We start from the raw sequence: 15,248 nt of genomic DNA, 5'->3' as shown, positions 1-15,248 counted from the left end.
AAAATTAGTGTCCTTTGAGTCCAGTGGAGATTCCTAGTAAACTGTAGGCTAAACCAGTTAAATCAACCAGAAAGGCAGAAAGTTAATTTCCTGCTTCCCCACCCCGAGTTTACCACCAATAAAGTTTTCTTTATCTTTTGGCTATGTCAAGTAGAAGCACAATCTTAACCTCAGCCTATAAAAACAGTGGTGTTGACCTTCATGTTGACCTATTTTTTTCCCCTCTTTGTTGAGACATTGTTTCTCTGTGTAGCCCTGGCTGTCCTGGAACTTGCTCTGTAGACCAGGCTAGTCTCAAAAGAGAACCACCTGTTTCTGCCACTAAGTGCTGGAAGTGAAGGCGTATGCCACCATGCCATTTCACATTGGCTTTCTAATCATTCCTTTTCTTGGTTTTTAATCACCCTTTTAAGTGTCATGTAATTATGAATGATTATAGAGAAGTGTCATATCAGGAGTAAGAAATACGAGGAGAGCCACTGAAAATCTTTGCTCATCTGATGAAACCTGACAGTGCTGACACAGACACAGGCATGAGCTGCCATGCCCAGTTTTCCTGGGCAAGTGTGTTCTGATACAACCATAAACCTGAGCCTAAAAATAGAAACACGGGGTTCTAATGAACCATAAGTAATTCTAGACATTTTCGAGCAGTGTAAAATGATTTCTAAAGATTACCCTAAACACCATTCTATTGTCCTATCAGTATTCAATATATTAATATAACTCACACAGATCTCATGAAATAGAAAAATGTTCAGTGGAAAAGCATGATGTTCTATTTCGGAATATTTATTACAAAACCCTGTAATAAAACAAATATGCCAACAAGATCAAACCCTCTAATAAATCCTCTACATACAAGGGCACACTAGAGTTCTTACTTATATAGGTATCACCAGAAAGAAAAAAGCATGATTTTTCTAACCTTTCAAAGTCACCTTGTCTTGTAAATTTTGACAACCTATACACAGCCCAGTTGTTAAGCTGCTTAGAGGTCATTCCTCTTCCATTATCTACCACTGCGACAGCAGGTTTTCCTTGTGTTTCATCAAATAGCTACGAAATAGAGAGACAGAAAAACTCCAATCAATACCTAAAGCATCAAGTATGAAACTCAATAGGCTCACTCATACCACTGGTATAAGTATAAACAAATACAACTTTTATAAAGGCACGGAAATATTTATATATAAATATCAAAAATTTTAGAATTCGTAATGTTTTTAACCTAAAAACACCATTTCTCAGACTTTAAAGAGAGGCATATACAAATATACAGTATTCCCATATGGCTTCTCAAGGTAAACATACAGGATGAAAAAAAACCTGTTTAAGAAGATGGACTCCATAACTTACATTGTAGCTAACAAAACTCCCTGCATTAACATCATAAAATATACATGCTGTAATTACAACTACAGTGTTAAAAAAAGAAATTATAAAACATAAGAACATATATAAGCACATATGTACATAAAAGAAACTATAAAAAATTATCAACAAAATATCAAGTAATCAGTTCTAGTTTTTCTTTACTTCCAATGTACTACTAAAAGAGTTACTTTATGCATGATTCTCTTACCAATTTGATCTGTATTCTCCTAACACCAACATTACGAGCAGTAGCTGACAATGAATTGTCAATTAATTCTGCAAAAGCAAATGCTGGAAGAGAATGAGAAAACACCACTTAACCTTTCCATCCCAAATACTTCATACAAAAGTTAAAGTAAAAGGAACTTTGAAGCAACCACTTTTATTTTCCAAAGAGCTACAAGTATTAAATGCTACCCAGAGTCTAATGCTGTTATGCATAATGAAGTTTCATCACCAATCACAACCAGCATAAAAAAAGATTGGGCACCGATCTGAGCAACACAGTGAGGTCCTGTGTCAAAACAGCAGCAATGGAAAAGGAACTAGTCTGTAGGTCAAAGGCCTATAGTCTCAACTAGGAGACTGAGGAAAGGGCATTTTAAATTCAAGTGCCTGGGTTACAAGGTGTGCTCAAGACCAGCCTGTATTCAGTGAGAACATGCCCTAGATTCAATCGTCTGCACAACACATATATGAGAGAGAGAGAGAGAGAGAGAGAGAGAGAGAGAGAGAGAGAGAGAGAGAGAGAGAGAGAGAGAGAGAGAGAGAAGAGCACTTGAATATAGAATTCCAAAGAATAACATTATCATGTTAAATGGTGTCAGTTGTGGTAGTTTGAATGGCACCATAGGCTTCTGTGTTTGAAAGCTTGGTGGAACTGTGTGGAGGAGATGTCACTGGAGGGAGGGTATGAGGTTCCAAAAGCAAAATTCCCACTATTCCCAGTGTGCACTCTGCCTCATGTTTGTAGATCAAGGTGTGAGCTCTCTCCTGCTACTCCAGCTGCCCACCTCCGTGCTCTCACACCACCATGAAGAACTCTAACCCTATGAAATCATAAACCCAATTAAATGCTTTCCTTTCTAGGTTGCCTTGTTCATGGTATTTTGTCACAGCAATGGAAAAAACAAACAAACAAACAAACAAAAAAAAAACTGAGGCACCTGTGATCTTAGCACTCCAAAGGCTGAGGTCAGAGGACTGCCAGGAGTTCAAGAAGAACTTGCGCTCCCAAACTCAGTTCCTATGATGGTTTAAGGCATGAACCTGGCAGGATCTAGAATTGGCTGGGAGACTCTGGGAATATATGTGAGGGACTTTTTTAGATTAAGTTAATTAAGTGGGAAGACCCATCCCAGCTATATCACGAGTAAAGCCGGATTAGTTTTTACTGTCAACCCTACACAATCTAAAGTTGCCTGGGAAGAGGAAGCTTTACTTGAGGAGATGCCCAAACAAGACTGGCCTGTGGGCATGGCTGTGAGACACTGTCTTTATTAAGACAGACGGGAAGGGGAGCCCACTGTGAGAGTCTCTAGGTAGATGGTGGCAGAGGGAGCCAGCCAGTCAGCCAGCCAGCCAGCCAGCCAGCCAGCCAGCCAGCCAGACAGACAGACAGACAGTCAGTCAGTCAGTCAGTCAGTCAGTCAGTCAGTCACATTCCTTCATGGTTTCTGCCTGAGTTCCTATTCTGATTTCCCTCAATGGACTGTGACCGGGAAGTTTAAGACAAATAAACCCCTTTCTCCCTTAAGTTGCTTCAGGTAATGGTGTTTCTCACAGCAACTGAAAGCAAATGGGGACAGCAGGTGAATGTAAGCCTTCATCCTTCTCTACTTTCTGACTGGGAGGAATGTGACTAGCTTGCTTCCTGTCCTGCTATGTCTTTTTGTCTATGGTGAAATGTAAAACTGATAAACAGAATAAACACACCCTTCCTTAAATTGCTTTGTATCAGGTTATTTCATCATAGTAACAGAAATAATGTTATATTCATACTATAGAAACCAAACCCAAAAAAAAAAGTGCTAAATAACATTGCTTCACTATTTTCTCCAAATTAAAGCATTCCCTCCTACAAACCCTTAAGAACCAGGAAGTAAAATAAAAACTAACAAGGTTCTGGACTCTGAAACAGGCCCAAGCCAGGCATGGTGGCACATATCTTTAATCCCAGGATTCAGGGCAGAAACAGGGAGATCTGGGTATGAAGCCATCCTGGAATTTTACTCCAGCCAGAGCTACGAAGTAAGACTCTGTCTCAAAAGAACAATAAACAAATAGGTCCAAAAAGCTCTTGAATCTTAAAAGACTCAAAAGAGTCATCACCAAAGTTATAAACACAATAGGCAATTGATGCCTGGGCTGCCTGTAAGCTGCATAGGGAGCTCCAAGATACAGCTTTCAGGAGTTATCACCAAGCCTAGTGGGTTTTACTGTTGTTTGAGTACTTGGTAAACTGAGGCAAGAAGAACCTGAGTCTGGGAGAAGCCTAGACTACAGAGTGAGACCCTATACCAAAAGAAAAAACTGAAAGAGAAAGGAAGGATGGATAGACCTAATTTTATCTTCATTTTACAGAAATTTAACCCAACTAAAACTCACTGACCCACATAATTGTACTCTAGCAAGCACTCTAAGCATTTAAGTAACTAGATTGGTAAATTAATCAGATAGATTTACTACAAATTAGACATGCATATGGATTAGGATAAAGACAACAATAACTACAAAATAAAGACATAAGAAAGAAATAATGTATAGAACTGAATTTAAAAAGGAAAAGGGTCCAGATGGCGACACACACCTTTAATTCCAGCACTTGAGAGGCAGAGGCAAGTGGATCTCTGTGAATTTGAGGCCAGCCTGGTCTGCAGAGCTAGTTCCAGAACAGTCAAGGCAATACAAAGAAATCCTGTCTCAAAATGCATGCCTCCTCCCCCACCCTACCCAAGTAAGAAAAAGGGAATGGAACGGAATATTGAGACAAGTTTGAATTTCTGCTCTAGAAATAAACACAATTTCAATACAATGCTTACTATATCAAATTTAATTAGTAGAAGTATTACACAGGAAGCTGGAACAGATACTGTCCTTAGCAAAGAGAATAGAAAGCCAGCGGTAAACTTTTGTCTCACTGACATACATGCAATAAAAGTCAGATCTGAAAGAAAATATATAAAAGAAATGATGAACATGACTTAAAGACATGTCCACAACAAAGGAAGAACCAGAAACAAAGAAAGGAGAGGAAAGATCGAGATATACTGCAAAGTTAACAGAAATCAAAGCCAAAGTTTAAGCAGAGATTCTCCACATATTTATGTAATGATGGCACGGATGAAAACCGATGCAATGAGTCTGTATGGCAATTAAGCTACAGCGAAAGTCTTTACAACCAACGTATCTGTTGACTACACAGTATATATTAAAAATTATCTCCAAGGAAGTTACTTAAAATTGACTCAAAATTCAAACATTTAAGCACCTATTATCTGCCAGGCTATTACACGGAGAAACTGTGTCTCAAGCTGATTTTCAGGGGTGGGAGTAGAGAGATATCACAGCAGTCTAAGGCACTGGCTGCTCTTCCATAGGACCTCAGTTCAAGTCCCAGCATCCACATGACAGCTCACAACTGTCTGTAAATCCAATTCCAGGGGATCTGGCACCTCACACAGACATACATGCAGGCAAAAACCCAATGTACATAATAAATAAAGCAAACAAACAAAAAGAACAAAAAATAATTTTAATATGGCTTATAATGAACACGATAATAACAAAGTACTGGAAAGAAAAGTCTGGAAAGAAGATCTGGTAAACAATGTGGCACAGTCTCAAGGGCAAACCAGTCAAAATGTAAAGGGTTAGAAAAAGATATTGAAGACATGGCAAGAGCCACATAAATTTACAAAGTAGGGACTGATTATAATTCGGCAGTAGAATGCTTACCATGTATGTGCAAGACTCTGGGTTTAATCGAGTAAATAAATAAACGGAAGGTCAGGGTTATTTTCCTAGCTGGAGGTGTTTTACAGCCAGGCAGGAAGATGTCTAACTATAAGACAAAGCACATCCAGCTCTACCAATGGGTTAAAGCAGACTTCTGTGCTGCAGAGATGGCTCCATGGGTAAAACATCTGCTGTGAAAGCTTAGTAACCTTGTATCCCCAGAACCCAGGTAAAAGCCAGATATGCAGTAATGCATACACCTGCAATCTCTCTGCTTCTACAGCACAGACCAGGGGGGCTCTCTGGAAGCTTACAGTCCAGTCATCCTGGCACCCAGCTTCAAACATGGTGGAAGGTGAGGAGCTACCTTCTTTCTCATGTACAATATGGGACACACATTTGTGCGCGCACACACACACACACACACACACACACACACACACACACACACACACGCACGCACACCACTCACAATACATCACTCACAATTTTAAAGAAAGAGAGACTGGGCTGGAGAGACAACTCAGCAATTAAGAGCAGTTTCTGCTTTTGAGGAGCCCCAGTTTGGTTTCCAGTGCTCCCTGGGAAACCACACTCATGGGGCACACATCCACACAAAGGAATGGCATGTGTGGCCAAAGGATAAAACAGATTAACTTTCAAAAATTGCACAGACAGACTACTTACGCAAAGGATTCTGTCCTTCACTTGCATAATATTCATACATGCCACTTTTAACCAAAGTATCATAGTGGGGTAGGAAGTCAATTCTTTCTTTTGTTGCTGTTAATAGTGACTGGTCAACTGACTGTAGCAAGTATAGAGTGACTCCATCTTTAACGGTTTCATCTGTAATTGAGAGGTAAAATTGTAACTGCTATGGCACCATAAGAAACTCAATGCATTTAACAGTATAGGTAAAGTGTAAATGGATCTATTTACAAATTCCAGATAAAGAGCATCAATGAAACAGGCATAAGCATTTCCACAACTCTAAAATACTCATGATATGTAAATTTATTAATTATTATTGGTGTGTGTGTGTGTGTGTGTGTGTGTGTGTGTGTGTGTGTGTACATGCCAGTACGCATGTGGACAAATGGATGTCACAGAATACATGTAGAGGTCTGAGGACATCTTTCTGAAGTCAGTTCTCTTCTTACACTGTAGGATCTGTTCTCTTCTTACACTGTAGGATCTGGGGATCACCCTAAAGTCAAGATTTTGAGGCAAGTGTTTTCACCCATTGATCCATCACAGCAGCCCTTAGGATTTTTGTTTAAAAAAAAAAAAACAGGGTCTCACAATAGAGCTGAGGTTCAAAGTGTGAGCTACAATGGCAGCTGAAACACATTTCTTTTATTTTTAGTTTTTAAAATACCATTTCAGAGCCGGGCAGTGGTGGCGGACGCCTTTAATCCCAGCACTCGGGAGGTAGAGGCAGGCGGATCTCTGTGAGTTCGAGGCCGGGCTGGACCAATAGCCCCCGAAACAATACAGAGAAACCCTGTCTCGTGAAAACCAAAAAAAAAAAAAAAAAAAAATACCATTACAGGTTGAGTCAGTAAGATTATTCAATGGGTAAAGGTACCAGCTGACCAAGTAGAACAACCCAAGTTCAATCCCTGGGACACACACTGTAGGAAAAAAAATTTCCCAAAATTGGTCTCTGATCTCTGCACTAATACACACATACACAAATAAAAAAGTATAAGAAAACATTTAAAAATATAGAACAGGCCAGGTGATGGTGGCACACGCCTTTAATCCCAGCACTCACTCGGGTGACAGAGGCAGGTGGATCTCTGTGAGTTCGAAGTCATGAACATGAAATCTGGCAAGTTATGGAAACTTTAAAAAAATAAAGAATTCAAGTTTTCTAGGAGCTCAGTTTTGTGGGTGTTCAAAAAAAAAGCTAGGTGGTAAGTCCTCATTTTCTATGGACCAACTGACAGCAGGAAAATGTGATTTCTGTGAAAACAAAGTACTCCAAATTACCAATACTTTGGACAGATGGTGATAAACAGCTACTGCTCTATCTTATACAGTAAATAAATACAAAAGAACATTGCTTACTTACCAAAGTTATCACAAGTAATCTCCTTCCTGTTTGTAGTTGTAATAACAAACTTTTCTTCAGATGAAATGCCAATTGTCTATCCAAAATTAAAAAAAAGTATTATGTAAAGAAAATAAATGTACTATTTACGTTGATAAGAATGTAAACATACTGATATTAGAACTTTGCAATAGTTACTATACTTATTTGTCTAGGAAATACAGAACTCGTATTTTTAAATTTTGATTTTGCAAAGTAATCACCATAAGCCATATAAATTGCTAACCTAACAAGGTTTTTTCTGCTATTTGCTACCCAGAAAATGACAATCATTAGATAATGAAAATGTGATACATACACAGTAGAATTTTATTCAACTATAAAGAAAAATGAATTTATGAAATTTTCAGGAAAATGGATGCAATCAGAAAATTTACTATTGGGGTAACTCAAGCCCAGGAAAACAAACATGTTTTCTTTTATACGTGGAACCTAGCTTCAGGTGTTTAAGATTTCTATAATTCATCTGGAGTGTTTGTAGAGGTCAGGAAGCCAAAAAGGGTCCCTAAGAGGGAGAACATTCATGACATGGAAACAGAAGGGAACCCTGGAACGAAGGGCTTATGTGGGAATGGCATGGAATGAGTTGGAGGAAGTGTTGAAGGTTTGCTAAGCAACACTAAGGATGCACAAAAAAAGCCTTGTTGATTGAGCACGTGATGACCCATGCCTTTAATCCCAGCACTTGGGCAGTAGAGGCAAATGAGTTGGGAGTCCAGTTCGGTCTACAGAGTGAGTTCCAGAACAAGCTCCACAACTACAGAGAAACCCTGTCTCAGGAGGAAAAAGAAAGAAAAAAAGGCCTCACAGAGCCCCACTACTTTGTACATTAATTAAAAACACATAATGTCCTGGTGATGGTGGCACAGCCCTTTAATCCGAACACTTGGAAAGCAGAGGCCTGCAGACTTCGGGGTTCCAGGCCAGCCGGGGCTATTTAGTGAGATGAGAGAATGAAACAACTTTCTAACTGGGTTTAAGGCCCACTCCACATGATGGAAGCCTTATCAAGGTAAAGAACTTGTGGCTAAATATGTCACAGTCCCTAGAGGAAGACCTACTCCTCTTCTGCTAAACTGACAAAGTATTAAGCCATCTTCTCAGGACTTTTCACTATACCCATGGATTAGTTTATCTGTGGTGATATTTTGTTTAGGATCTAACAAATAAAACTTACCTGAAGATCAGAGTGCAAAGCCAGCCACACTAGTTAACCATAGAGGCAAGTACTGGTAACACAAACCTTTGATCTCTCTTAGTTCAAGGCCACTCTGAGCTACACAAAATTGATCCAGTCTAAAAGAGAAACTGAGCTCACACAAAGGTGATCTCAGCAGTTGGGATCCCATACCTTTAATCCCAGCACTAGAGAGGAATTTAAGGCGGGAGGAGACAGGAGTTCAGTGCAGTGTGAGGACAGGATCTCCTTTTCGGTCTGAGCATTTGTAGAGGAGAGAACTTGATAGTACCTGGATGTTTTGTTTTTCTGATCTTCAGCTTTAACCCCAATATCTATCTCTGGGTTTTTTTTATTGATACCAACTACAATTAGTGCAACATTTCTCTTTCAACCCTCATCAGAGAGCTTCTTCTTATAACAAATAATGATTAACACAAACCCACAAGTGATCAAGGTACAAAGAATACGAGAGAGACTATGGCAGCTCAACCCTAAATGGTTTACCTACATCACACCTAAGTCTGCTCAAGGATCACTGTGGAAAGTGGTAGGGGTGACTGCAGGGAAACAGTATTTTCAGATACAGCAAAGCAGCTGCACACATCAACTCAGTAGCTGTGAAAGAATGCACAGGCCTGCACAAGCCAAGCCGGACAAAACCCCAGTGTGGAGGGCAGGTAGGCAGTTAAGTCCTCCCCCTAGCTGAAGTGACAATAATGACTGAAGACTGCTAATAGAGGGAGACTCAGACTTAAGGTTAAAGCCCCTGTGCTCCAGCAGACAGCCCCAAAGCCAAGAGTGGACAGGGAGCAAAAGTAGACTTGATGGATTTAAGAAAAAACAAAGAGGACACAAGGTTGGTTGAGTAGGGAAAGAGAGTGAAGGTAGTCAAAACAACCTGTCTAAATTATCAAAGAATAAGGGGTGTATGTGTCTGTGTGTATATAATGTGATTTTTTTAAAGAATTTTAAAGGCAGCCGGGCGTTGGTGGCGCACGCCTTTAATCCCAGCACTCGGGAGGCAGAGGCAGGCGGATCTCTGTGAGTTTGAGACCAGCCTGGTCTACCGAGGAGTTCCAGGACAGGCTCCAAAGCAATACAGAGAAACCCTGTCTCGGAAAACCAAAAAGAATTTTAAAGGCAATAAAAAATTTTAAAGGCATTTGAACAGAGGTACCCTGAATAGGCAGAAAACACTCCCTCCAGAAAGACATGAGTTATTAAAAGAAAACCTTGCTGGGAGGTGGTAGCACACTACTTTAATCCCAGCACTTGGGAGGCAGAAACAGACTGAGGACATAGGCTCCAAAGCTATACAGAGAAACCCTGTCTTGAAAAACAAACAAACACACATCTCAGTGCCAGGCACAGGCTACCTTCTTATAAACTATTAGTGGGGGGGGCGCGGAGGCCTCCAAAGAACTCCAAAACAACAAAGGCTATTGGTATTGGTCTTATTTGCCCACCATAACTGGATGCTAAGACCTTATTACTGAAGATGCAACACGCTTTGGTTGCAGGACAGAGATTAAATAGGAAAGGACCAGTAAGCTTCCTTTCTGATGGCTAGCATTCAAAGTGCCAGAGGGACAGGAAAGTAACAATGGACTCACCCAGCAGTTGACTCCACATGCAAAATTACTGACCTGTCAGGCAATACATGCCTTCCAATACAAGAGTGGCATCACTGTTTCTGATTGGACCGGAAGCCTACTCCACAGGAGGGAATTCATGCCAGGTACTGTAAATCTGGTTAAAAGACCAGGACTTGGGAGGTCACAGGATTTGGGGGTGGGGTAACTAATTTGCTGTATTAAATAGACACGCCTTCTAAGTGTGTGTTTATACTCATGGTCAGAGAAGCTTGTTTTCACAGGAGGCAGCAATCAACACAGAGACTCAAAACTGGCCAACGTGCTGAGAAAAGGTGACAGCTACATCAAGTCTCCACACTCTCTTGGGGAAACATGCTAGAGCAGGTGGTCCTGTGACGTGCTACTTATTAGCTGGTGTGACATAGCCACTGCATACAGCAGCTAATGGTCCCTGCATGAGACCTACACAACCAAGCTAGTAAACATTCCAGTGTGGATCAAAGAGGAGCTATTGGCAAGTGATGTCAGCTGGGAAGAAGGTGTCGTTTTTCTCTGAGGTGTGGCTGCTGGTAGGTTACCCATGGTCTGGTGGATTGTCCCACACCCAAGCATATAAGCAGCATTATTGAATTAGAAAGTTATACTCAAGTGTAGGAGGGGGGACATAGGTTATGCGGTAGAGGGAAGGACGATTTAGGTTGGGTATGATCAGGATACGTTGTATACACACACATACAAAGTTGTTAAAGAACAAATTAAAAGATTTTATGAGAAAACCCACTAGTGACTGGGTGAGACATTTTGAATGGATTAAATTTTTTACATTTTTTTCATTCATTCATTTTTGGGGGACATAGCACATGTAGACATCAGAGAACAACCTGAAAGTCATTCTCTCCATCTACCATGTGGGTCCCAAACATGGAACTCAGGTCCTTAGGCTTGGTGGCAAGCACCCTCACCCACAGAGTCATCTCAAAAGCCCTGGGTTCATCAAGAGGAACCACCCAAAGACATCATCTTTCATTCCATTACATAAGGAATCAATTTATTTGAAACTAAGTATTAATATAACACTTATTGTATACAAATTAGATATATAGACATGTTAGAAGAAAACAGGCGAGTATTTCATAGCACTAAGGTATGAATACATATGTTACAGGGGATCAAAAGAAGCCTGACATCTTTCTAAAAACATTAATTAAATGAATAAATGTAATAAAAAATGTTTTAAAAGGTGACAATGACAATACAAACTGTAAAAGATCAAGACTACCAAAAAATAATTAGTAAATTAACACTCTCATTTAAATTAAAAAGACATGTATTTCTAAAAATGAAACACAATAATGAGCAGTTGAGCAGGATTCTGTCTTGCATGGTGACAAACCTTTCTACCTAAAGGTAGCTAAAAAAATTTTTTAATTATGAATGCGCAGAGGCAAGAGGAACTCTGTGAGTTTGAGGCCAGCCTGCTCTACAAAGTGAGTTTCAGGATGGCCAAGGATGTTAAACAGAGAAACCTCAGTTGCCATAGTCATGGTGTCTCCTCATAACAATAGAAATCCTAAGTAAGACAATATTCAACTGCAAAGTATTATCATGTATCTAATTATTTATTTCATGCAATGCTCCTATAACCCTATTGTTCTTAAGTTTCATTAAGGATTCTTCTAGAATAATGGCTCAGCATACTTGATCTAGCTTATGACTAACTTCAGAGATGGCTTCTGACCTTCAACTGTCAATTTACCTACCTACATATATAGACAGGAATGCTAACACCGTTGTTGCCTGAATAACTTTTTACTCAACTAAGACTACATAGCTATTCCTTTATAAGGGGATTACATTACAATTTAAAATGTGTTTCATAGACCCAACCTTACAAATATAGCTTGGGCTAACCTATCTCTAATTGCTCATAAGGCTTGTGTTAGTCTACAATTGAACAAAACTGTCAGCAATATTGAATACTGGACATGCAAATCAGAACAGTATTGTGCAACATACAGATAACCCAGGAAGCAATCATAATTTACACCCTCTCCGCCCAAGGTCCAGAGACTATTGTGGAATAAGGGAGTGGAAAGATTTAAGAACCAGAGGGAGTAGATACCTCTAAGTAAAACAGTATTTGCCAGACATGACAGAGCTGCACACAAACTCACAGTAGCTGGGACTGACTGCATGCACAAGATCCCAGCATGGATGGGGCAGGGGCTCAAGATATTTCATCCATATCTGAGGCTGGGCTGTTGAGGGAGCACCCCCCCCCCCAGGCTACCCATGCTCCATTCAAGTAGTGCTAAATGGTTTTTTTTGTTTGTTTGGTTTTTGGTTTTTCGAGACAGGGTTTCTCTGTATTGTTGTGGAGGCTGTCCTGGAACTCGCTCTGTAGACCAGGCTGGCCTCGAACTCACAGAGATCCGTCCGCCTCTACCTCCCGAGTGCTGGGATTAAAGGCGTGTGCCACCAACGCCCGGCCTCAACAAGTATTTTTTAAAAAAGAAAGAAGCACATTCAATGACAAAGGACATGGTGGACTGGAGGAGAAAGAATGGGATGGGTCTGACTCAAATACATTAAATGCATGTATGAATATCACACATTTTCTTTTTAAAACTATATATATATATATAGTTTTATATACATACATACATACATATATGAGTGTTTTGCCTGCATATATGTTGGTGGGGCCGAAATGATAGCTCAGTGGTTAAGAGCACTGGCTGGTCCTCCAGAGAACCCAGGGTTAATGCCCAGCACCCACACAGCGGTTCACAACTGTCTAATACTCAAGTCCCAAGGGATCTGACACCTTCTTCTAGCCTCCATGAACACCACAGTACCAGGGAATGAGGCATGCACTTTATACATTGATATTAAATATTTTAAGACAAGAGTTCAAGCTTGGCATAGGAGGTGAATACCTTTAATCCCAACACTCTGGCAACAGAGGCAGACAGATGTCTATATGTTTGAGGCCACTCTGGTGTTCATAATGAGCTCCAGGCCAGTCAGGGCTACATAGAGAGACCCTGTCTCAACAAACAAAAAAACAAAACGAAAAGTCAGAATTCAAAATTCAAAGCATACTTTCTGTTATGTCTCTTTTTTGTACCACCATGAAGTTAAAAAATCCTAAGTCAAACATTCACATTCTAAATTGAAGACTGCCTATATTTTCCTCCACTGAAGACAGTTTTTAATCTACATTTTAAAAAATCACTCAGGACAGTGGTGGCACACACCTTTAATCACATTACTCAAGAGGTAGAGGCAGGCAAATCTGTAGCCTGGCCTACAGATCGAGTAGCAGGACAGCCAGAGCTATACAGAAAAGAGCCCTGTCTAGAAAATCAAAACAAACAAAAACAAACTGTACACATAATGGGAGGGGTGGGTAGGGGCTCAGCAGTTAAGAGCATTGGCTGCTCTTCCAGAGGACCTGGGTTCAATTCCCAGTACCCACATGGCAGCTCACAACTCCAGTTCCAGGGGATCTGGCACCTCACACAAATATACATGCAATGTATACAGCAATGTACACACACACACACACACACACACACACCCTAATAATAATGAAATAAATTTTTTTAAAAACCTATGGTGCATGCCTATGACTCCACCACTCAGAAACTCAAGGCAGAAGGATCAGAAGTAGGAAGCCAGCAAGAACTACATAGCAAAACCATGTCTTTTAAACAAAAATAAAATCGAGCCTAGTCACATAGCTAAGAAGGTAAAGATACTTCTGTTTTTAAACAAAAATAAAATCGAGCCGAGTCACATAGCTAAGAAGGTAAAGATACTTCTGTACCACTGAGCCTTACAACCTGAGTTCAATCCCCAGGACTCACATGGGTAAGGCAAGAACCCATTCCTACAAGCTGTCCTCTGGTCTCCATACACATCCCCAGTGACATGTGCACAAACCCATACACATCACTCATACTAATAAATCTAGGTTTTTAAAAAGCAGTATCTTAAGAGTAAATTTTAAGTGTTCTTGCCCCCAAAGTAAAAACACATGTATGATAAATGGTATGATTTCAGATGGACATAGTAGCTATGTCTGTAATCCTGACACTTGGGAGGCTAAGCAGAAAGTCTGTTCACAGTTGGAGACCAGCCTAGAGAACAAAGTGCAAACTAAACCAGAACTCAATGCCAGGATGCTCTGTGAAAAAGAAAGAGGAGGAAGAAGTGGAGGTAGCAGCAGGAAAGAGAAATATAAAGTACAGCACTGTGAAGAGTTTTTTTGTCTGTAATCAAACTGACCTGAAGCTGGGTATGGAGGGTGAGATGGAGGTGGAGAGTTCAAGGCCATCTTAGACTACACATGTATTCTGGGGTAAACAAGACAACAAGTGATCAATTTTGATTTTACTTCTTGCTAACCTCTGTGATGGTTAGTTTTTGTCAATTTGACACATCTAGGAAGAAAAAGGCTCAACAGAGAAAATGCTTCCATCAGACTGTCCTGCTGGCAAGAATGATGTGGGACATTTTCTTGACTGATTTGGGGTTTGCATCACTGGAGGAAGAGAGGCATGCCTGCGATTTTAATAAGCAAACTGAAGAAGGCAGGGAGAGCAAGCCAGTAAGTATAGTCTGTTTCAGTTCCTGCCTTTAGCTCCTGCCCTGGTTCCCCTCACTGCATGTGTAAGGCAAATAAAACCTTTCCTCAAGTTGCTCTTGGCCAGAATGTCTTGTAACATCAATAGAAAGCAAAGAAGGGCAACTATGCAATCTTGTATGTAATTTGGGTGACTGATTCAATCCTTCATGTGCGTAATGGAAACAATGCCATAGGATCTGTAGCCCATAAAGGGCAGATTCAGGGGCTGCAGATGGCTCAGTGGTTAAGAGCTCCTGCTACTCTTGCATAGGATCTGTTTGGTTCCCAGCACCTTCAAGATGGCTCACAACGGTCTGTAATTCAGTTCCAGGGGATGGCATGCCCTCTTCTGGCCTCCACAGGCACCAGGCATTCATATGGTGCTCA

The 15,248-nt window shown here is 40.5% G+C and overlaps 1 protein-coding gene across 1 annotated transcript in view; it reads right to left on the bottom strand.

Moving 5' to 3' along the window:
• The window catches only part of Smchd1 (structural maintenance of chromosomes flexible hinge domain containing 1), a 110,701-nt gene that overhangs the window by 91,882 nt on the left and 3,571 nt on the right, over positions 1-15,248 (bottom strand). Inside the window, exons 2-5 of the mRNA XM_005082567.4 lie at positions 7,415-7,490; positions 6,022-6,183; positions 1,586-1,668; positions 929-1,059 (exon numbers count right to left, since the gene is read on the bottom strand). Coding sequence (XP_005082624.1) covers positions 929-1,059; positions 1,586-1,668; positions 6,022-6,183; positions 7,415-7,490 — 452 coding nt within the window. The remainder of the gene's footprint in view (positions 1-928; positions 1,060-1,585; positions 1,669-6,021; positions 6,184-7,414; positions 7,491-15,248) is intronic.

Source organism: Mesocricetus auratus, unplaced genomic scaffold (assembly GCF_017639785.1).
Source record: "Mesocricetus auratus isolate SY011 unplaced genomic scaffold, BCM_Maur_2.0 Super-Scaffold_100010, whole genome shotgun sequence".
Classification (NCBI taxonomy): Eukaryota; Metazoa; Chordata; class Mammalia; order Rodentia; family Cricetidae; genus Mesocricetus; species Mesocricetus auratus.
The sequence above is the reverse complement of the archived record's forward strand: the minus strand, read 5'-3'. Positions and strand labels throughout refer to the sequence as shown.